Raw genomic sequence first — 22,217 nt, 5'->3', positions numbered from 1 at the left:
CAGAAAGAAGAACATCAATCACTGATGGATGCTTATTCAAATCCCAAACATGGGTACAAATAAAGAAGGAGGTACTTGACCTTTCTAAAATTTTCATTGTAAAACTAAATTTTTTTATTAAGGTGTTATTTAATATATTATATATATTTTTTAAATTAAACTTTAATTTTTCAAAGTTTTAAACTCTGATGTGTGAGGTTTTATTATAAAGTAATTATTAGTAATAAAATTAAATAAGCAAATGTATATAACCGTTGCAAATCACTCTACAGGCTAGCTGATTTGGGACCAAATGACGGTTGATACTTTTATATTGCTCCTAAATTAAAAATATTTTGGTGCATTATATATATTTTTTAAGCATTTTTAGAATTTTTTATTTTTAAATAAACGACAATTTTACCAATTATGCCAATACTATGACAGTGTTGAATGATTTCAGTTGTTATATCACATACATATTTGAAAGTTCTAATGACAAAAGAAAAGAAAAAATCCTCTAATGCTCAAAGTAATGGGACACAAATTGGACATTATTATTGAAATACTTTCTGCTCCGGCTGTGAACTGATGAATGTTGATTGCATTTGTGATCTCATTATACTTATACTTCATAAAGCCAAACCAATTTTCTCAGTTTGTTTGCTTCTTGAATTCGCTAAAGCCACTTTAAAGACAAAGGTGGTCATTAACTGGTTCCGATTAGATTTCTTTTTCAGCACAGTTTGTTTTTGCATTCATTTATTTCAGGAAAGTCCTTCCACATGCCAGCAGGGATCTTGGCATGTGAACACAAATTGACCCGCAGGGTTCTGAAGGAAGATCCACTGAGTCAAAACCATCTGATTCAGATGCGAACAGCATTCATCTTGCCCTTCCTCATGTTTGCTGTAGGATGGGGGGTTGAATTAAATTGCTTCATGTGAGGGCACCTATTGAGAGGACATTGAGTATGTTGTATTTAATTTGATTAGTAATACCATAGTCGGTGTAATGGAGTATCCAGCTAGAGTCAGGACTGTAGCATTTGTTTTGTGATTGTGGACAGTATAGAATTTTCAAATCATGATGTTGTAACAACATATTACATATTATAATTAGAAGATTTAAATTGTGGCCTATTATAATCCATTAGCACTGGGGTCAGATTAAATAATCCACTTTAACAGTTCTGAATCACTGAAGACCCTTTCACACTGAGATTCTAGATAATACACAGGTAATGTGTCCCGGCAATTGTTCCTGGATCATTGGATTTTGGTTCATTCACACTGCCAGTGATTTCAGGGAATATGTGCGTGCGTTCACACACAACCCGTAAAGGTCCCGTAATGACACGTGACATCAGGATGTGACGTGTAATGTACGAGTGGAAAACGCTAGGCACGTTAACTTTAATTTAAGCTGGCGAACGATCTCCGCTTTAGCACGGATAGTGAGAAGCTAAGTGATTTCTGCTTTATTTCAGTTTGCACATTTTTTTTGTCGCAAATGTTGATCTGCCTTCAAAACACCTGGTAAAAGAGTTGCAGGATAATATGCGTCATAACTACGACACACCCTTTACGGCATTGGTTCTGGCTTTTATTCACACACAGAACTTGTTCCGGGACTGAACCCAGCAATGTAACCTTGGATCGATCCCGGAATCAATCCCGGGATGTGTTTGCTTTCACACAGAAAGCAATCCAGCAGTGTTTTGGCAATTTTCCAGGACCAACGTGCAGTGTGAAAGGGGCTTGAAAGCGAATGAAATTAGTCACGATTGTCATGCACATTTGGTCAGTAAAGCTGGTTCTGTGATTAGCAGTAAATCTCCATCACCTACTTTCAGGTGGAGCAGCATTTACTACACAGAGCTGTAGTTCACTGACAAGCTATGGAAAATCATGTTCATAATCACAGACGATTTAATTGTAGGATTATGAAATTTATGAAATCATTCGCGATAATGACAGCTGTTTGCGTATCTTCTCAGTGAACTACGGCTCTGTGTAGCAAATGCTGCTCCATCTGAGAGCACGTGAAAATACCACATTTAATAACATGTTTTTTACTCCAAACTCACTTCATAACGTCAGTCGAGTGTTTGAAATAAATCCTTCTGTGAGATATGGCTTCTTACTAGTGTTGTCACAGTACCTATGCTGGACTATACATTAATTTCATCCAAACTGTGTACATATTTAATTCTAAAGGGCTTTGGAATTTTAAAGCCAAGAATAACAGCTAGCTAAAAAAACAAAACAAAAAAACATAATCATGTTAACCATTTGTACATTCTCTAACACACATTTTAGATTCACAATTCATTTAAAAGCCTCTAGCATGTAAAAATAGTAAATAGAATCATTTCCATTTTTTTACCCTAATGTAAGTTATAGGAGCATTAAATAGTTAATAAAGAAACTTAATTCTAATGCTCATTATATTGGCATTAGCCGCGCTTATACTAACGATTAACTACTCCAGTAACAGCGTTTATTTAAATCCCGGTTTTGACTTTCACACGTGCAGTGCTCATGTTTATTCAACGAAGTCAAAGCTTTTTGTTTGTAGCGGTAGTTTTATATTTCCCAATGTATGGGAAACACTATGAAACCTACCTACTTGAACTCTTTCATTTGACCTAGCCGTCTGTCTTTAAAGTGTTTTGGTAGTTTGGTGTGTTTCCTTCTTTAGATGTCGTCATGTCTCAGTGTTTTTATGAAGAGAGCGCATCTGCGCACCTTTTGGATAGCGCATCAAGAACCGGGTTGACCAGGTATGGGTATTCCAAATATCTGATTGTTTGGTTACAATGGGCTCAGAAATGGTTTCCCCTTTCCCTATATTTGTCTCTCTTTTTTTAATCATTGTTGGTATACTGCTGTTACTCACTTGTGTGTGTCATCATCTGTTGTTGTCTACTACATTACGTTTTCATCTGAAGTCAGCTGTTAGTCAATCCTAAAAATCGAATTACACTTCAAAATAATTTTTTTTAAAGGTGGTTTCTGTCATTTTAGGTAGTTCTTATCAATCTGATGTATCTTCAATATATATATTTTTTCTTATAAGTTTGGTTTTAGTTAGTTATTTGATTGCTATTAAAAAACGGGTTGGGGTGTCATAATTGCGATCTTGCGATTGGGTCTGTGGGAATTTGGGAAGCACTACTGCACAGACTCATGCTCCAAATGAATCACTACTGTGCAGACTCTGGCTCCAAATGATGTCATTTTTGCAAGATGACAGCACCCATACTGAGATATTTTGGCTTCACTTTTCTATAGTGAAAGGAAGAGGCATCATCCATCTTTTTTACAGTATATGGTCCCAAGATTTGAGTTCAACACCCTCCAGTCCAGTTTGTCAGTTACAATAATAATGACACTGCCTTTCTAAAATATTAGTAGTGCAGAGTACTGGCTGACGGACAGATGGCTGCTTTCAAATGCTCACATGCATACTTAAGATACTGCTCGATGAAGAGCAGTTAAACATGTGAACAGCCAAAATGGGCGTCTTGGTCAAGACATGTTATTTGGATTGTATAATATTATTTTTTTTTTTTAGCAAAAACAGAATGGTCTGATTATAGCTTTGTGAAGGAGAGGCAGATGTCACTCGCAAGTGGCACTAATGGAACAGCTGGTATTTATAGGCTGCTGCCCCTTTAAGACCTAATGCTCGGATCCAATATAATGATGCACAGGAGATTTCTTTCTCCACTGTATACATTCACCTAAGACATAACATAACAACTTAAGACTGTTTATGAAAATACTTGCAGAGACAATTATTTTGAGATAATTTTGTGTGTATGTGTTCATTAAGAAGCAAGGATATACGAAAAAGGAATCAATTCTATGTACACGCATTGTCTTTTAGTTCCGAATGCGCATAAATGTTTTAAACACTTGAATGTTTAAGTTGGCAAGACTTAGAAACAAGTGCAAACGATCAACTACAATCTGTTTCACCACAAGTGAGTGAACAACGCAAATCAAGGTAGTAATTTTATATCACGATTCAAGGGCAGTGATTTAAACAAAATGTTTATTGTGTTTGGAAAACACAATATCCCCAAGATGTCATGCTAGCAATTTTTGATCCCTGATGTTATTGGTTTAGATGATTTAATAAGTTTATACAGTTCTTCCTGTCCTATAGCAGAGAATGAGTGTAATTGTTCCTTAGGGAATCTATAGTGAACTGTCTGATGCAATACTGTAACTGTAAATTATTATACTGATCTTGGAAGTAAAGAAGTTCATAAAGTTATTGCTGTTGTGTGTTCTTCTAAAAGAGATGAAAAGTAAGCAGATCTTGCAGTTTTTAAGGATTTTTTATATGTATAAGTACTTTCCCTTCATGCAATATGAAATACCTCTAGTTTTGTTTTCTTCTAGCTGCACTCCATTTTCCGGGCTGCTCTCTTTAGAGCACGAGTGTGGGTAGGGTAAAGGAGCATAAACCGTGTCTAAAGTGCTAGAAAAGAAAAGGGGCAATTGTTTCTGTTATACAATCCATTTTCTTTCTGAGTTAATTGAAATGCATATTTTTGGATATGAGTCATTGAGACAAATCGGGATTTGGGAAGATTATTGTCAAGTCAAATCACTTTTATTCATATAGCACTTAAAAGAAAAAAAGATTGTGTCAAAATAACTAAACAACATTAATTAGGAAAAGAGTGTGTCAATAATGCAAAATGACAGTTAAAGGCAAATCATCATTGAATTCAGTGATGTTCTCATGCAGCTCAGTTCAGTTTAATACTATCTGTGTAATCATTTGCAATCAAGTCAATGATATTGCTGTAAATTAATTGTCCCCAACTAAACAAGCCAGAGGCGACAGCGGCAAGGAACCAAAACTCCATCGGTGACCAAATGGAGAAAAAACCTTTGGAGAAACCAGGCTCAGTCAAAGGGCCAGTTCTCCTCTGGCTAAATGAAACCAGCAGTTCAATTCCAGGCTCCAGCAAATAAGTGTTTTGTTATAGAAGTGATGGTTCAAACATATTTGTAACAAGTAGGGCTGCAACTAACGATTATTTTGATAACGATTTTTACGATTAATCGATTAATCTTTATGTACTTATATTTCAGTTTTGCCCATTTTTTCCAATTAAATTATTAACAAAGGGTCTTTATCATTCAACATAGACTTTTAGAGATTTTAACCATTTTGCATTGTCATATCCTCATCAAAAATATACCTGGAGTTGTGTTTTATTATGTGTTAGTAATCCTTTGTCAAACTCTTCTGCAATCAAAACACTGACCCATACTCTAGCAAATTTCACTAGGAGATTTCAAATAATGTTTTCACCATGGCAGTCCTTAGGGCTCCTAAAGTAGTTTAACATCCCGGACAAAGCTTATTAAGGAATCTTTGAGAAAATATTTTCACGAAGAATAAGAATAAAACAGAATAAGATTGCAGTACATTGCATTTTATTTTATTTTTTTCCTGTAAACACACAACTTATACCTGGGAAACAGCTTTATAGCTTATGCTGTGAAATTGTAAACAATCATTCGAATAAAGTGCCAATGGCATGAAACCTGAATGGAACTCACATTTTAAAGTAAAATCCATCAGAAGGTGGTCCAGAAAAAGAAAAAAAAAATTGACACACAAAAAACCTGCTGTGTGAAAAAGAGCAGTGAATACTAGGGCTGGGATAAACGATTATTTTTTAAACGATTAATCTAGCGATTATTTTTTTTTTTCGGTGCATCGATTAATCTAACGATTAATTTTTCCAGACCGATTCGATTTCGCTTATCTCCCCATTAATTGACTACTAACAATTTATACATGTTGATTTACATATCTGAATGAAAAAAACATGAATTCCTTAACATTGCAATATATCTTTATTTCTCTTAAAATTACAAAATAAAAGACTGACTAAGAATGCATTACTTTGCACTTGTATAGAGATAGCATTCAATAAAACCTTGAAGCCTTGAAAACACATAGCTTACTGAAACAAGCTTACTGAACACATAGGATCTAGCTTACTGAAAAAAAGTTCAGATGAAAATAACAACAACTTGATGTCTAGCATTCAATAAAAAAGTTCACCCAAAATACTTGTTTAGAGCAATTGAAAGAATACAGTAACCAATGTAAACTTTAGGGCTTTAAGCTAATACAGAGATTGCTTTTCCAAAAAATAAAAAATAAAAATTAACACTGGAAGCCAGCAGCCTGTCATGTAGAAAAAAAAAATCTCCGAATGCTCCACGTGAAACTTTGGCGTTCCGCCCTTTTTCTATCGTGTCTAATGATTTTGGTTAATATGCACGATGGAGCGAGAGAGAGAGAGCGAGAGCAAGACAGCGCTCATGTAGTTTGAAGACTGTGAGTGCGCGAGCGCGCGTGAAACTTGGGTGTTTCGCCCTTTTTCTATCGTGTCTAATGATTTTGGTTAATATGCACGATGGAGCGAGAGAGAGAGAGCGAGAGCAAGACAGCGCTCATGTAGTTTGAAGACTGTGAGTGCGCGAGCGCGCGTGAAACTTGGGTGTTTCGCCCTTTTTCTATCGTGTTTAATGATTTTGGTTAATATGCACGATGGAGCGAGAGAAAGAGGGAGAGAGAGAGCAAGAAGCGCTCGTGTTGTTTGAAGACTGTGAGTGCGCGCGCAGCCGGGGCTCTCTCTTGTACGCGCCCTGTCACTGTCACTCACGGATCAAATAAGGCTTTGACAGCCGCCAAAAAGAAAGACCAATGCAGAAAAACCCCTGGATTGGTTATATAACGTTGGACAGAATATTGATCCGGCCATCGCGTATATTCAGCGCACATAAGGTAAACGTTTTGCAAACGTTTTTATTTTTTAGAGAAATAAAAACAGGTCGACGAATCGATGCGCATATTTTGCGTCGACGTATTTTTTGCGTCGACGTCATCGATGACCTCGACGCGTTGTCCCAGCCCTAGTGAATACTTAAAAAAAGTGCATACATTTAAACATTTACCTCTCTCATTCAGTCATAATTAGGCTGCAAGACTGAATTATGAACTGGTAAATGACAAACTGATCACAGAACATGTTTGTAAATCTTTAAATGTTAAAAAGCAATGTTATTAGCTTTTACGACTAAACATTTGCAAACAACATTGTACTGGAGAATCTGCACAAATAAAAGTCTTAAACAGTTCAGTAGTGCAGAGTTTACAGGTTACTCTTCTTTTTTTGAAGGCTCAAAGTAAAGTTCTCCCACACCTTGGATGACTTCGTTCGATTAGTTTTATCTTCCGCTTTTTTCTTTTTCTTTCTCAAGCTTACTCCACTGCCGTCTGTCTCCACTATCTCGCTGCTGCAGACGCAGTTCGGGAAACACGTGACATAAAACGAGGCCAGCTATTGGCTATTCGCTACTTCTCCTGCTGTACTGGCTGAGTAAAACCTCAGGTGGCTCATTACTGCCACACTTTGGTCATCGGATTTAAAATATGCACAAAATGAGCCGCTTATGGCAAATAAAAGTTGTTTAGCAACTAATCGATGACTAAATTAGTTGACAACTATTTTAATAATCGATTTTAATCGATTAAATCGATTAGTTGTTTCAGCTCTAGTAACAAGGAATTGAATTTGCAGCTTTATGGAGTATACACAAGTCTAGATATTTAGCTGAGATATAATTGCTCTGCTGCAGAATTTCAATGCCATTGACATCAATTCTAGAGTTTAGAATCTCTATAAATGCTGATCCCAATGCATGTTTTTCATTGTTTACATGGATATTAAAATTCCGTATTAAATAGGACCTGTTATGCCCCTTTTCACAAGATGTAAAATAAGACTCTGATGTTGCCAGAGTGTGTAGGCCTATATGAAGTTTTAACTCAAAATACCTTACAGATAATTTTTTTATAGCTTGTTAAAATTGCCACTTTTAGGGTAAGAGCCAAAACGTACCATTCCAGTGTCTTTCCATTTAAATGCAAATGAGTTGGCGCTCTGGGAAAGGGGGCCGAGCTTGAAGAGCTCAAGCTCCAGCAATACTGGTGCTAGCCTTTGCAAATAAACACTCCACTATTAGTACAAGCCGGTTATCTTTACAGAAAATGCACTCGGTTTAAAAGTCAGTCATGTGATTGTACTATGCATAAAAAACTCACTTTTATGAATCACACAGATGGGAGCACAGTGCGATTAAAAAAAAAAAAACTAATGGTGCCATCGCATGCTATTACAAACTTTATAAGCCCCACTTGTGATTATGAGCTCGACTATTGACTTTACATGTTTTCAGTGCTTTCGTACGCAATTTTAACTCCCACTTTCCTATATCCGATCATTCAGGTAGCACGTGAAGGTAGCATCAGTGAAAACAGACAGACAGTGGTAGCTTTAGCAACATTAGCCTCACAAAGTGCCAAGAAGCTCTTTCAAAAAGGCAATTTGGAAAACTAATGCGTAATACTTACTACTTCTGGATGTGTATCATGAACAGTTGGCACTGCTCCATCCTTCAGGAGCAACTTTTGTGCAAAACTTGCTATATACTGACCCTCATCCTCAAAGCAGTCCGTTGTAAAATTATTGATTCAGATATAAAGAAATTTCGGAGTTGAGGGAGCATTTTCTTCAAAAACACAATTAATCCACCTCATCTTCAGCGGGTCAGATTTCAGGAGTAAATGGGGAGAGCTATGTGGATTCATACATCCAGCTACAGAACACACAAAATGCTTGGGAGACATTCTCATCAGTGCAGCAATGGCGGATTGTGTACAACTCGCTGTGAACTCACTCAGGGTGGTTCTATGTTAAAATGGCAGTGTCTGTCAACTTTCGTGGGTGGGGCCTGTGGCTAATGTGACATCACATTAGCAGCAATGCTGAAAACAGGTCATTGGGAGACACTGCTTATTATTTATGGTGATAAAAAAAAAGGAGTGGGTGGATTTTTATCATTATACGGTTGTTGTGTTATTATATTATATATTAATAATTATTATGACTATAATGATTGTCAAAATTTATATTATAATAATGTCATAAAATATTATGACAACCCTGTATTGCCTGACTTACTGCTTAAACACTAGCGTGAAATTTTATGGTTCATTCATGTATGAACTACTGGAAATGGTATGTTATTTCACAAGCAGTAAACCATTGCTCATCAAAGCAGGGACCCACAGTTTATCAATAAATCTCTGTTACCTCTGTTTATCTTGCAGTGTCTGGATGCCAGAACTAGCAGTCATGGAGCTGGGCAGGCAACTGTGTGGGAAGATGAAAAAACAGAGGAAGGCAGAGATGACTGTTCTGACTGTCATGAAAGGACTGGAAATCCACTTCTACCTGCCTGAAACACACCAGCTCGAGTACTTCAAAGACTGTCACACTGCGGAAGAACTGTGCGTGGAGGCTGCAAAGAGATGCCGTAAGTTTTTGGATGGCAACCTATTTAGAATGCTAAAATATTGCACCGTCTAATGCATCTCGGAGGACATAGAGTGTGGTCATGATGATCTGTTTTCTTAGCAGTGATGCATCATTTCATCATAACTGTTTGGATAGGAATATTTGTCAAAGCAAAATATGAGCAGTGGTGAAAAGAGTTCTGAAAAAATATACTCAAGTAAAAGTACCCTTACATTCAAAATAAATTTAGGTGAGTAGAGTAAAAAGTACAGACTAGCGTAAGTGTAAAAGACTAGCTTATATAAAAGCACTCATGAGTAGTGAGTACTGAGCTGCAGATTCTACCCCCTTATAATAATAATAAAAAATAAAAAAAGTGACGTGACATACAGCCAAGTATGGTAACCCATACTCGGAATTTGTGCTCTGCTTTTAACCCATCCAAAGTGCACATACACAGCAGTGAACACACACACACACTGTGAACACACACCCGGAGCAGTGGGCAGCCATTTATGCTGCGGCGCCCGGGGAGCAGCTGGGGGTTCAGTGCCTTGCTCAAGGACACCTCAGTCGTGGTATTGAAGGTTGAGAGAGCACTGTACATGCACTGTACATGCCCCCACCTACAATTCCTGCCGGCCCGAGACTCGAACTCACAACCTTTCGATTGTGAGTCCGACTCACTAACCATTGGGCCACGGAAGTAATTCACATTAACTTCAGTTTTTTGTCAGAAAGAATGAGGAATATCTATCATCCAGCAGTTTTGATTTCACTGCCAACTCTTTAAAATGCATCAAAACAAGGCTGGAAAACTTATGATAAGTTGAAAGGGTTATTCTCGGTATAATCCTATAATGTTTGAAGATAGATTAAAGATCAGGTGTAAGACCACTGAACCAGAGCATGCTATTGTTGCAGATAAAATATTAATGTTTAGAACAATGCAAAGAATACAAAATCATTAGAAACTCATATGAGAGTTCATCACACACCATGAAATGGGTTAAAATGAAAGATTTAAAAGAGCCAATTTCTCTCCAGAATGGTGCCAGTTTTAGTGTTTTGTGATAAAGAAATGAGAATCATAAACATGATCATTTATGTTACAATTTAAATGTAAAAACACATTATTCTAGAAAGGGGGCATCATCCCCTACCTTTTACACTATGGAAGCATTTGGGTAGCAGTATTCAATTTGGAATGTAATATGCAAAATGACAATGCAATATGTAAAATGGCAATGCATTTCTGTATTTACATTTACATTTTTCCAATACATTTGTGCAACGTTTGGTGCAAAATGAAAATGAAATTACATAATTTTCATTTGCCATTTCACACACTAGTTTTAATATGTAAAATGAATACTAATTTTAACGCTTTATAAGTTGCAAAATGAAAATGTATTACAAAAATGATTAGATATTAGGGGTGTAGCGGTACGTGTATTCGTACCGGACCGTTTCGGTACAGGGCTTTCGGTACGGTGCACGTGTGTACAGAATGACCGAATGCAATATTTTGTTTGCGGAACATATACATTTTCGTGTTTCCAAACGAACATATTAAGTGGCGGAAGTCTTCGCGTTCAGCGCAAATCCCGCCCTGCAGCTGATTCTAAAGGCCGGTGACACACTGTGGCGTGAGCGTGGCGTTTCTGCTCTTTGTCAGTTGCGTGACACCTGCTTCGCATTTTCTGTGTCTTTACACACCAGAATGGTGCCTGACGCGGCGCTGACGCGCTGCTGCTACTGCAGGTGACAAAGAGGGAGACCGCCGAGGCGCCGACAGACCAGGCTCTTGTCTTCACTACAACAATATCTATACTTCATGTTGAGCATAAATATAAAGCCTACTGATAAAGGACACCGTCAACAGTATTGATGGTGTTTGACAGGTGCAATATGCCAGTGTGTTGTGCCTCTAGTTTTTACAGATCAAAGTTAATTCGCGTATAAAAAGGGATTTCTTTTTGTGCATTCGCTTTCATATTTTGATTGTGTGATTGAAGAATGGTGCTTTTGTACCGTCAGTGTTTCACAGAACACAAAAGAGGAACTTAAAGGGTTTTTACTGTTGGTATCATCATGTGACATGGGTGGATTTTGACAAGACATTGACTTTAGGATGAGAAGCACTGCGACTAACTGTCCCTGTCCGCCCCTTTTCTTCTCCCAATGTAACAGCATATCTGTCTATTTTGCTCTTGATCAATATTCAGCCACAAAATGGCTGCTGGGTTTAAATATCAAGTTCAGAATTTCCTCAAAGTTGCGGGCCAAAGACAAAAGCTGGCTTGGACAGTGTTAGAGGAAAGGGAAGTTTATATTAGACAAGAAGGCAGCTGCTTGAGAGGAACTATGATGGTGTTTGTTTCACACAGTTTTTTTCACACCCAGTGGTTAGCCACTGGTTTTACTTCAAAGGTTAAGTATTTTTTTTGTTTACTAGTCCAGCTGTTAGAATATGGTACTAACCACACCAAGGTTGTGGGTTCAACTCCCAGGGAACAAATGTATACATTGAATTCACTGTAAGTGAATAACTGAAGCTAAAATAAAAAATAAATCAAAACATTGCCACACTGTTTTTATTTTTTATTTTATGTTTCATATTGTTTATTTATTAATCTATTGTTGTTGTAGTTGTTTTGTTCATACTCCTTGTTTCATGCTAAAAATGTAAAATAAAATATTAAAAAAATGAATAAAATAATTAATAAAAATGAAAGCATAAATAAAAATGAATTCAAACAATAATATTAAAATGACAAATTACACAGTTTCACAATTGCTCAAGCTTTGCAATCTGTTTTCATCAAGGACTTTAGTTCAAACTAATACAAAATGTACTTTATCTTTTTGATTTTGCACAGGAGATGTGCAAACCTTTGATGCACTTTTGTGTCATGTTTCAAATGTTGCCAAATACGTTTGCGAAGTAAACTTTTTCTCATAAACAACCATCTAGCCGTGACTGTTTTTTCTTGCATCATCTGACTGGCATCATCTCATAAGGTTATTCGCTGGTGAGAACTATAAGAATGGCAGGTGTAAAGTAACCGTTTGAATCAGGCTCTAATTGTGAAATTTTTTTTCCCCCAGACATCTCACCTTTGTGCCACAACCTCTTTGCATTGTATGAAGAGAGCCAGGATCTCTGGTATGCTCCCAATCATGTGTTCAAGATCACGGAGGAGACCAACATCAAACTTCATTACCGTATGAGGTGAGTGGTCACAACTGAATGCCAAAATTATTTGATCAGACTTTCTTGTTTGAAAACAAGTGTAAAACATGGAACATGAAATTTGAAATGATAGTGTGCTTTAAAAACATTGCAACTAATGGTGTGTTCCAATGTAGTATCTTTGTTGCATTAGATTTCTATAGCACATCTATCATTACATAAAATATTAATAATAATTATGTTAAAAAAAAAAAACATAAATTCCAGACAGAACCTAGGGCTTACAACATTCTAATTCTCTTGAAAGTTTTTGGACTACAAACGTAACAGCTCAGTTTTAGGGCTATTAAGATTTTTGGCATTGTGTGGCATTATTTTAATGATGATTAAGAACATTTTCACCACCATTTTTTCATTAATGTAATAAGAAAATCTTTTGTATTTTGTAATAAGTAATATTTATAATTAATATTTAATTATTATTATTATTATTATTATATCTTATAATAATAATAATAATAATAGTTATAATACGTTATAATTTAATACAATTTTAAAATTTTTCTCTTTTTAATTAAAAAATAACCTGGGTATTTATTCATTGGTTTGGTGAAGTTTATTGTTTTATGTCGGAGTTCTGTTAATATCATCCATTACCCTTTAGTTTGATTCAAATTCTAGAAATGCATATGAACTCATTACAGAGCCCTGTGGCACACCTATTACAAAAGAATCTGTTACAATCTCCTTTTAGGACAAAACAATAATAATAAAAAAAGAAAAAAAGAAACAAATCCTCTGATATGGTTTCAGCTGCTCCTATTCTAAAAAACATTTCATTGTTCAATAAAATGTAAATCTTGCAAAGTAAAACGTAGGATCCCCTGAATTTCCCCTTTTCACCAGTGAAACTAAGATAAGACTCAATTACTGTATTCAGAGCGAGTGGTGGGTACAGAATTGATGTCTCCCTGTGTAAAGCTTTCCTGTTGTGCACACAAACAGGTTATGGTCAACCTTTGCACACCCTTTCTTCCTCTGTGGCATACAGCACACTTTTCTCACTCATGCTGCTTCCTGTTTACAATGATCTCTTGCTCGTGTGGCAATGGGTTGTTGTAGTTGTTGTTTTTTTTTCTATTGATTGACACATGATTTGGTAATGCGTGTAGCCTGTGCACCTTATTTACCATATGCTAGTATATTTACATAATGTAAGCCTTTGTTCTGATCCTTTATTTAATGTTCTGTATGTATTTATATGCTATCAGTTTCTGTCATCATGATTTTTTTGACTATATTCATAATGTTGATATGCTTGTGTGCGCACATACACTCACTTGTGCATATTTGCCTACTTGTTGTTCTTCATTTCACTTCTGACAGACATACTGAGATGTTTCTTAAACTACTACAGTATATACTATATTGCTTTATAAAACATTATAAGATTTTGTTTTCCTTTTTTTTTTTGTTGGAATACTTTGACAAATATTGTTCACTGATATTTACCTTTATTTAACATTGTTTTCTTCACACAACACATCTCCATATTGGATTTAGTATATGCATCTTTCCTGACACTGATCTTCATATAAAAATGAGAAAAAGTTAATGTGTGTTAAATTAAAAAACAAAACCAAACAAGCAACAACAAAGAAATGAAAAAACACCCATGAATCATTTGACAACTTATTTTACTTGTTTACACAGGTTTTATTTTACAAATTGGCATGGCACTAGTGAGACAGAATCTCCAGTTTGGAGACACTCACTTTTCAAGCAGAAAGGGGTTTCAGTCTCTCCAAAAGGCCCTGAGGGGACACCTCTACTGGATGCTGCATCTCTTGACTACCTGTTTGCACAGGTGAGTGCAGGAAACACCTGAGTTATCACTTACATGGTTGTCCATATCTCTATGACAACTTTAAACAAAAGTAATATTGCCTGTTTTGTTCAGGAGCTTTGTGGCTTGATGATTATTCAAATACGCTCTTATGCGTTATCTGTTGTTATCTTGTTGGTTGTTTTCTTTGAAGTCTGATATGTATTTAAATGTCTTTATTTTTATTTTTTTTGGAGCACTGCTGTTTATTCAAAATTTCCATCAGGTGTGTGATTTCACATAGAGCAGCTGTTACTACACAGAGCTGTTGTTAACTGACTAGCTGCGCAAATCCACATTCATTATCGTCGTTTATTTGCGCAGCTAGTCAGTTAACAACGGCTCCGTGAAGTGACAGCTGCTCTATATGAAATCACTCACCTGATGGAATTTACCGCTGATAGTTAGATAACCGGCTTTACTGACGAGATGCGCATTAATTATCGTACCATATTTATCGCGCACCCCTATTCAAACATTTATGGGGCTGTATGTACACTAGTGTCTAATAACTTGTGTGTGTTATAATGTTAACTTTTTTGCTTGGCACATACTGCAATCTTAAAGACTGTTTTGGTATGTTTTAGGGCCAGTATGACTTTCTGAGGGGACTTGCTCCAGTGCGCACTCCCCAGAATGAGGCAGAGTTTCATGAGATAGAGAATGAGTGTTTGGGAATGGCTGTTTTGGCCATTACCCATCATGCCAAGAGCAATGATCTGCCCTTATCAGGAGCTGGAGCTGAGACCAGGTGACCCGTACAGTCCTCTTTATACAAGACATCTGCAAAATGATAAACATTGATCATATTTAAATGGCACGTCCTACCGTTAACCTCTTTTATGACACACCTCTTTGGAATGCTTGATTGGTCAGTTACAGAATTCTGAGGTCAATTATGTTTGTATTTTAACAGTAGCATTTATTATTGTCATGTTCATACTATGTTCATGTGTCACTTCAAAGTTTTACTTCTAATTTAGGATGTGTATGGAATCTGTTCACTGTCAATTCACTCATGTAGAGTTGCTGTTGAGTGAGCACACAAAGTGCAGTTTCATATTTTCATATTGTAGCATTACTTAAGATAATGTATATTCAAGCAATCATTATCACAAACTAAATTGTGCCAGGATGATCAGGACATAAATGAGAATAAATAAATGAAATCAATTTGAGTTTAAATTGTTTTATTTTGTAGCATAGTATATGATATTGAGAAGTTTTCAATATTTAGAGATTATTAGGCAAAGATATTTTAAAGAATGCTGTGATTGACCAATCAGATTCAAATATTACAGAGAGAAGTGTAATAAATACTTAAATTGGTGCATGTATTGATGAGTAGTAAGAAGGAAGTATCATATTGGTTTTCTGCCTTAATAACAATTAGTTTTAGTCAACCTTCTTCTCTGTCTCTGTAGCTACAAGCGATTCATTCCGGACAGTCTGAACCGGACCATTAAGCAGCGTAACTTCCTCACACGTATACGTATCAACAACGTTTTCAAGAATTTCCTCAACGAGTTCAATAGCAAGACCATCCAGGACAGCAACATAACCCTTTATGACCTGAAGGTCAAGTATCTCTCCACTCTAGAAACTTTGACCCAGGGCCTGGGTCGGGAGACCATTGAGCCCAAGAGTCTGAAAGTATCTGGTGAGAGCGAGGGATCTCCGGCCCTCACACTTCCTTCGGGGGATGACGGACTGGGCTATGAAGTGCAAGTATCTGGAACCACTGGGATCTCCTGGAGGAGAAAGCCTGTGCTGGTGAGTTTAGCACTTTAATTTTGTGAGCTTGCAGATTTGTAATATCTTACAAATTCATCAGCAATTCTGGATTTGATTCAAGGGTTGTTACCAATGTTCTTTTTTTTGTCTTGAATCCTTTTGAATAGAATATTCTGATAGTGAAAGACAAAACCAAATCTAAAAAGAACAAGGCCGACAACAAGCAGAAGAATGACAAAAAGAAAGACAGTGGATGGACTCTTTTCTCTGACTTTTTCGAAATCACCCACATCGTCATTAAGGAGTCTTGTGCCACCATTTACAGACAAGACAATAAAACCATGGTAATTTTGTCAGTTCAATTTCTGCTGCATTGTGTCTTAACCAGGTACTATTTTATTCCAGCACATGTATTCTTATTGTATATGATGCAGTCATAACCAATCAGAGAATATTTGATATTTAATGTAATGGTCTTTGAAGTCTGATGTGTGGATCAATATGATTTAATGATGCGCAGGTTTTAACAATGTAGAAGTGTTTAGTTATCAGCAAAATATGTTGTTGCTTATTGTTGTTGAGGCAAGTTAGGAACTCCCCACCTGATCAGAATATGGTGTAAAACTTCCATACCTCATGAAAAATTTATGATTCATACTCATATGATCCATAAATCAACAGCTTGACTTAAGAATTCATGTGAATACAAATAAATTTTATCGGATAAAGTAGATTGTAGCGACATGTATCTTATAGTTCTTTTCCTACAAAGGTATTCTTCTTCTTTCCTCCTCAGGAGTTGGATCTTTTTTATCGTGACGCTGCTCTGTCCTTTGCTGCACTGGTGGACGGTTACTTCAGATTGATTGTAGATGCTCATCATTACCTGTGCACTGAAGTCGCACCCTCATCAGTGGTCCAGAATTTAGAAAATGGCTGTCATGGACCTATCTGGTATGACTATATTAGCATACTTTATTTATAGATGTCCAATCAGGCTCATCTATAACAGATAGATAGTTTGAGGAAATATCTTCACTTCATACTCTACAGTTCCAAATTTTGGGGTCAGTAGGATTTTGTTTTTGAAAGAAATTAATTCTTAATGCATAAATAAATTAAATTGATCAGTTGTGACTTTTAATTTACTAAATAAATGTAACCTTGGTGATCAGAAGAGACTTCTTTCATTAAAATAAAAATATCTTGACCCCAAAATTTTTAATGGTTGTGTAAATGCTGAAGGGACATAAGTCATAAGACCCAATCTAACAATAGTCACACACTGTTAATATCACAGCAGCAAACACATACAAGTACATGTATGACCACTGTAATGTGATACTTTAACGTGTTACTAGTTTAGAATCAGTACTGTATTTCAAAATGCCCATTTTTAAGAGTATTAGATTTTCAAGAATGTAATTGTGTATCAAGAAGCAAAGCCATGACACAAGTATGATTAAGGGATCAAAAAAACAAGAATAATTCAGTGGCAACAAGAATATAATACAGCTCGACAAAGAAGTCAAGATACATTTAGTTAGATTTAGTGAAAATGGTGGTTAATATAGATGCTTGACAACCATGAACAACTAACAGTTAATCTCAACCTTAACAAGACCTTGAAATCATGAACACCTTGTAATCATGGTAAAATAATATATGACCTTTCATGCTGTAGCTTTTTAATATTAGTTTGGATTATAACCGCTGTCTTCAGGAAAGACATTTTGTGACTAGTTCTGTCTATTGTCTCTGTACAGCACAGAGTATGCTATTCATAAACTCCGTCAGGAGGGGAATGAAGAAGGAACCTACGTCCTGCGCTGGAGCTGCACAGACTATAACTACATCATAATGACTGTTGTCTGCATTGAGGTACACATACATGCACCAAATTTGTAGTTGGGATGAACATTTTTGTGAAATCAAAAAGCTGAGAACTGAAACCCTTTGTCCTGTTTGTCTTGCCTAGACAGGACTAGTCTTGAATTGCACAATGAAACAGATTTCCTTGTGGTATTCTCTGCAGCAGATTAAAAAGATCTGGCTCCTCTTGTACACTTTTCCTGACCATGACAGATTGTGTGTTCATATGATATACAGGTGCATCTTAATAAATTACAATGTCATGGAAAAGTTAATTTATTTCAGTAATTCAACTCAAATTGTGAAACTCGTGAATTAAATAAATTAAATTCACACAGACTGAAGTAGTTTAAGTCTCAACAAATTAGAATACTTCATAAGACCAAAAAAAAAAAAAGAAAGAGAAAAAATTAGTGAATTGTTGGCTTTCTGGAAAGTATGTTCATTAACTGTACATGTGCTCAATACTTGGTAGGGGCTCCTTTTGCTTTAATTACTGCCTCAATGCAGGGGGCATGGAGGTGATCAGTTTGTGGCACTGCTGAAGTGGTCTGGAAGCCCAGGTTTCTTTGACAGTGGTCTTCAGCTCATTTGCATTTTTTGGTCTCTTGTTTCTCATTTTCCTCTTGACAATGCCCAATAGATTCTCTATGGGGTTCAGGACTGGTGAGTTTATTGGCCAGTCAAGCACACCAACGCCATGGTCATTAAACCAATTTTTGAAGTTTCACAGTTTGAGTTGAATTACTGAAATATGAACTTTTCCACGACATTCTAATTTATTGAGATGCACCTCTCTGTTAAATATCGCAACACCACATTTTTGCAGCAAATTCAGCATGCTTTTCAGAAGTTAGCCATGAATAACTATTGGGATCGTGCTTTAGTGTTTGTAGCTTCGAGCATTTTTTTTGGACCAAATCAGACCAGGACAATTCATCCATTTTCAGATTTACTTTGGCTGTAATTATTTAATGTGAGAACTGTATTACACTGTATAAGTAGCTAGAGCGGAACCACAAACCACATTGGGGCTGTTATACATACTGGATCAGAGTCAGAGTTTCCGTGACAACTCCCTTGTTCAGCATGCTATACAAATAGAATTGAGTAAATTTAACTAAGATGGACTGTATTGATCAGCATAATGTGTATGTGTTTGTTGAATGAATATATGCAGTTTTAACAAACAAACAAGGACGTAAATGCACACATGTAAGGTTTTCTGTTACATGTTTAATGTTGTCATCACTGTGTACAATGTAACTAGACTTCAGAAACCCAGCACCGCACTGTCAACCAAAAGCAAACTTACCTTATCTTAGAGGAGATCAGTTTACAGCCGCCCAACATTTGTTTAACAAATCCTGTTCTCCTTTTACTATTCTTCTCATGCACCATTTCTCTTGGCTTTAATTCTTTTGTGCTTAATCATGTATTTCTCCTGACAGTCTCTTTTTTTTTTTCTCTCTCTCTCTTTCAGATGGACCTATGTGAATCCAGGCCTGTTCCCCAGTATAAGAACTTCCAAATTGAAACTAGTCCTGAAGGTTACAGACTGTATGGGACAGAGACATTTAGGCCTACTCTGAAGGAGCTTTTGGAGCACTTACAGGGCCAGAACCTGCGCACAGAGAACCTGCGTTTCCAGCTGCGCCGCTGCTGCCCACCACAACCCAGAGGTACCAACACTCATTCTGCTCAATCAGTCATGTGACAGAGGACCATCTATGCAGTGTCAGTGATCGACACAGATAATCCATCCATATATTCCATCTCAGTCAAACATTCATCCATCCAAATCAAACACCTCATACATCTTTCTGTCTCTACATTTCTGTCTCTACATCTCAATCATTCAGTCTGTCATCTATCCTTCCATCCCTATCATACACCTCATACACTGAACTGTCTTGTCTGTTCATCCATCCATCCCTAATGCCTCATACATTGATCCATAAATCCATTCATCGATCTCGATCAACCTTATACATTCATCTTTCTGTCCATCTTTCAATCTATCCATCTCAGACACCTCGTATTTTCATCTGTCCATCACCATCACCCACTCTGCCAGTCGTCTATTTATCCATAAGCTTATCAACTAAATCAACCATTCATCTGATGTTAAAACTTGTTTGATTGTTAGTTTTACAGACAGAGTTTTGTAGAGATTCCTGCTTTCATATTGTTTGTAGTCTGAGGTGAAGCTAAACTGGAATTGTGTTTTGTGTTTTACTTTGATTTAGAGTAAATTTAATGGGGCGCCTATTTGGATAGGCTGGGATTTCCATTAGATAAAGTCCCTAAAATCCCCTCTCTGGTGCCATCAATAGATAGTAGTACATTGCACAATGTCCTGTGTGAATAGTCCTTACTTATACTGAAATTGAAATCAGAAGTCATTGCTTTGACAAGTTCAAAAAAAGCTGCTAGCTGAATTATCAGGATTTTCCAATGTTCCATGTGCACTGCTGGCTGCTGAATGGATCACACTGTTTTCTTGATAGGGATTTGTTGAATCATTGAGCAGTTATGAGGATATGAAAATTTTGGTGTGGTGTGTGAAATACACTATTAAAATGTTCAGTTGACATGTTTACTAGCCTTTTATCGTCAGCCAGTCAATGCCACCAACCACACTTTTATATTAACTTGTTAAATTTCAACATGACAGGTCAGTTGAGTTTTCAGTGAATTTACAGGTAATAAATTGGGCACATAAAATATAAAGTAATATATTATAGTAAATAAGTGCCAATCGTGCAAATACTAGACTTTAAAGAATGATAAAAAATAACTTTGAAGCACTAGATTATCATAAGCTTTAAAGACTTGGTATGACACTGTAACAAGAAAAGACATGCCTTAATTTGAAGTAATTGATTTGACAGTCTTTTGTGTTAACTGATGATTACAGGTAACAGCTGCAGAATTTGAGATGATGAAAAACTAAAACACCTGTAAATGTTTTTTATGTATTTGTGTAAACATGAATGAAGTATTGTGTAAATTAAACTTAAACTTTTTTGGCTGAACCATCTCTTATTATATAGGTTTTTATTAGCATATGCTGTTTGCTAGGATAGTACATTGTATCATAGGAAATTAATTAATATAACTTTTAAAATGAATTTTAAGTGATACATTTCTGTCTTCCTTAAATACAGTATTTAGGTAGTGAGTAATGATGAACTCAGCGAATGCAATGTAGAGGCAAAATTAGAATTCCCCGCAATCATACATTTCCATGAATAAGCACACAGATATGTCAGGTGTTAATTTCCATAACACAAATACACTGTTATTTATGACTCATCAGTTTTTATGTATTCAGATGTTAGTGAGAGATATTGATGGGGTTATAAGTGTTTCTTATGTTCTGAGTGGATTTCTAAGTTAAGTTTACAAATCAAATGATCATTCCTGCAAGCTACTTTCACTGTTTGAAATGAGTAGCATTTTGGATTACACAAACCAGACTGCTAAGAATTCCAACTGCATGTTTACCCCACTCATATCAAATGTATCTAAATCTACGAAGAGTGTACATCGCTACAAGAATCTTTAAGTGGTTCAAGCTGAAAGCGGAATTATCTTTTATATGTAGTCCTTTGTTGGTGTCACATTGCTCTCTAGAGAAGTCAAATATCAACATGCACATGCATGCAGTCATATCCTTGTATGACCTCAGACAGCTGTGAATCTGGCAGCTAATAGTTGTGCAGTCTCGTATTTCAGCCAACCGATCCAGGATCAGATCCTTTATCCAGCTATGCGTCATTTGTATTCCCAGCCTGACCAAGTTAAATGTTCCTTCGAGAGTCTGACAGATGTCTTTGTAATGCAGAGAAACCAGTGTCCAAATTAAACTTTTCGCCACATCTTCCAATTTCAGAAGAATGAATGTAAATATTTGTCTTCCATAAATGATTGTGATTTAGTGAACTGGTTCCGTGTTTACAGAAAATTTCATGTATTAAAATGTTATTAGAAAATATTGCAGTTCATTGAGATTTATTGGTATATTGGTGCAATATGAATCCAGAGGTACTAAACATACATTTTCTTTGTGTTCTCTGTCAATATTAGCAAATACGCAACAGCTCTATACTCATGCAAAACCAAACATCAGGAATGTTTTG

General features: G+C 36.2%; 1 protein-coding gene across 1 annotated transcript in view; it reads left to right on the top strand.

Moving 5' to 3' along the window:
• LOC132151845 (tyrosine-protein kinase JAK1) overlaps positions 1-22,217 on the top strand; it is a 41,800-nt gene that overhangs the window by 5,013 nt on the left and 14,570 nt on the right. The window contains exons 2-10 of the mRNA XM_059560271.1: positions 9,199-9,404; positions 12,497-12,620; positions 14,295-14,448; positions 15,054-15,217; positions 15,891-16,239; positions 16,368-16,544; positions 16,997-17,154; positions 17,967-18,081; positions 19,556-19,754. Of these exons, the coding sequence (XP_059416254.1) occupies positions 9,206-9,404; positions 12,497-12,620; positions 14,295-14,448; positions 15,054-15,217; positions 15,891-16,239; positions 16,368-16,544; positions 16,997-17,154; positions 17,967-18,081; positions 19,556-19,754 (1,639 nt within the window). The 5' untranslated portion in view covers positions 9,199-9,205. The remainder of the gene's footprint in view (positions 1-9,198; positions 9,405-12,496; positions 12,621-14,294; positions 14,449-15,053; positions 15,218-15,890; positions 16,240-16,367; positions 16,545-16,996; positions 17,155-17,966; positions 18,082-19,555; positions 19,755-22,217) is intronic.

The sequence above is a fragment of the Carassius carassius genome, chromosome 10 (genome assembly GCF_963082965.1).
Source record: "Carassius carassius chromosome 10, fCarCar2.1, whole genome shotgun sequence".
NCBI classification, from domain to species: domain Eukaryota; kingdom Metazoa; phylum Chordata; class Actinopteri; order Cypriniformes; family Cyprinidae; genus Carassius; species Carassius carassius.
The sequence above is the reverse complement of the archived record's forward strand: the minus strand, read 5'-3'. Positions and strand labels throughout refer to the sequence as shown.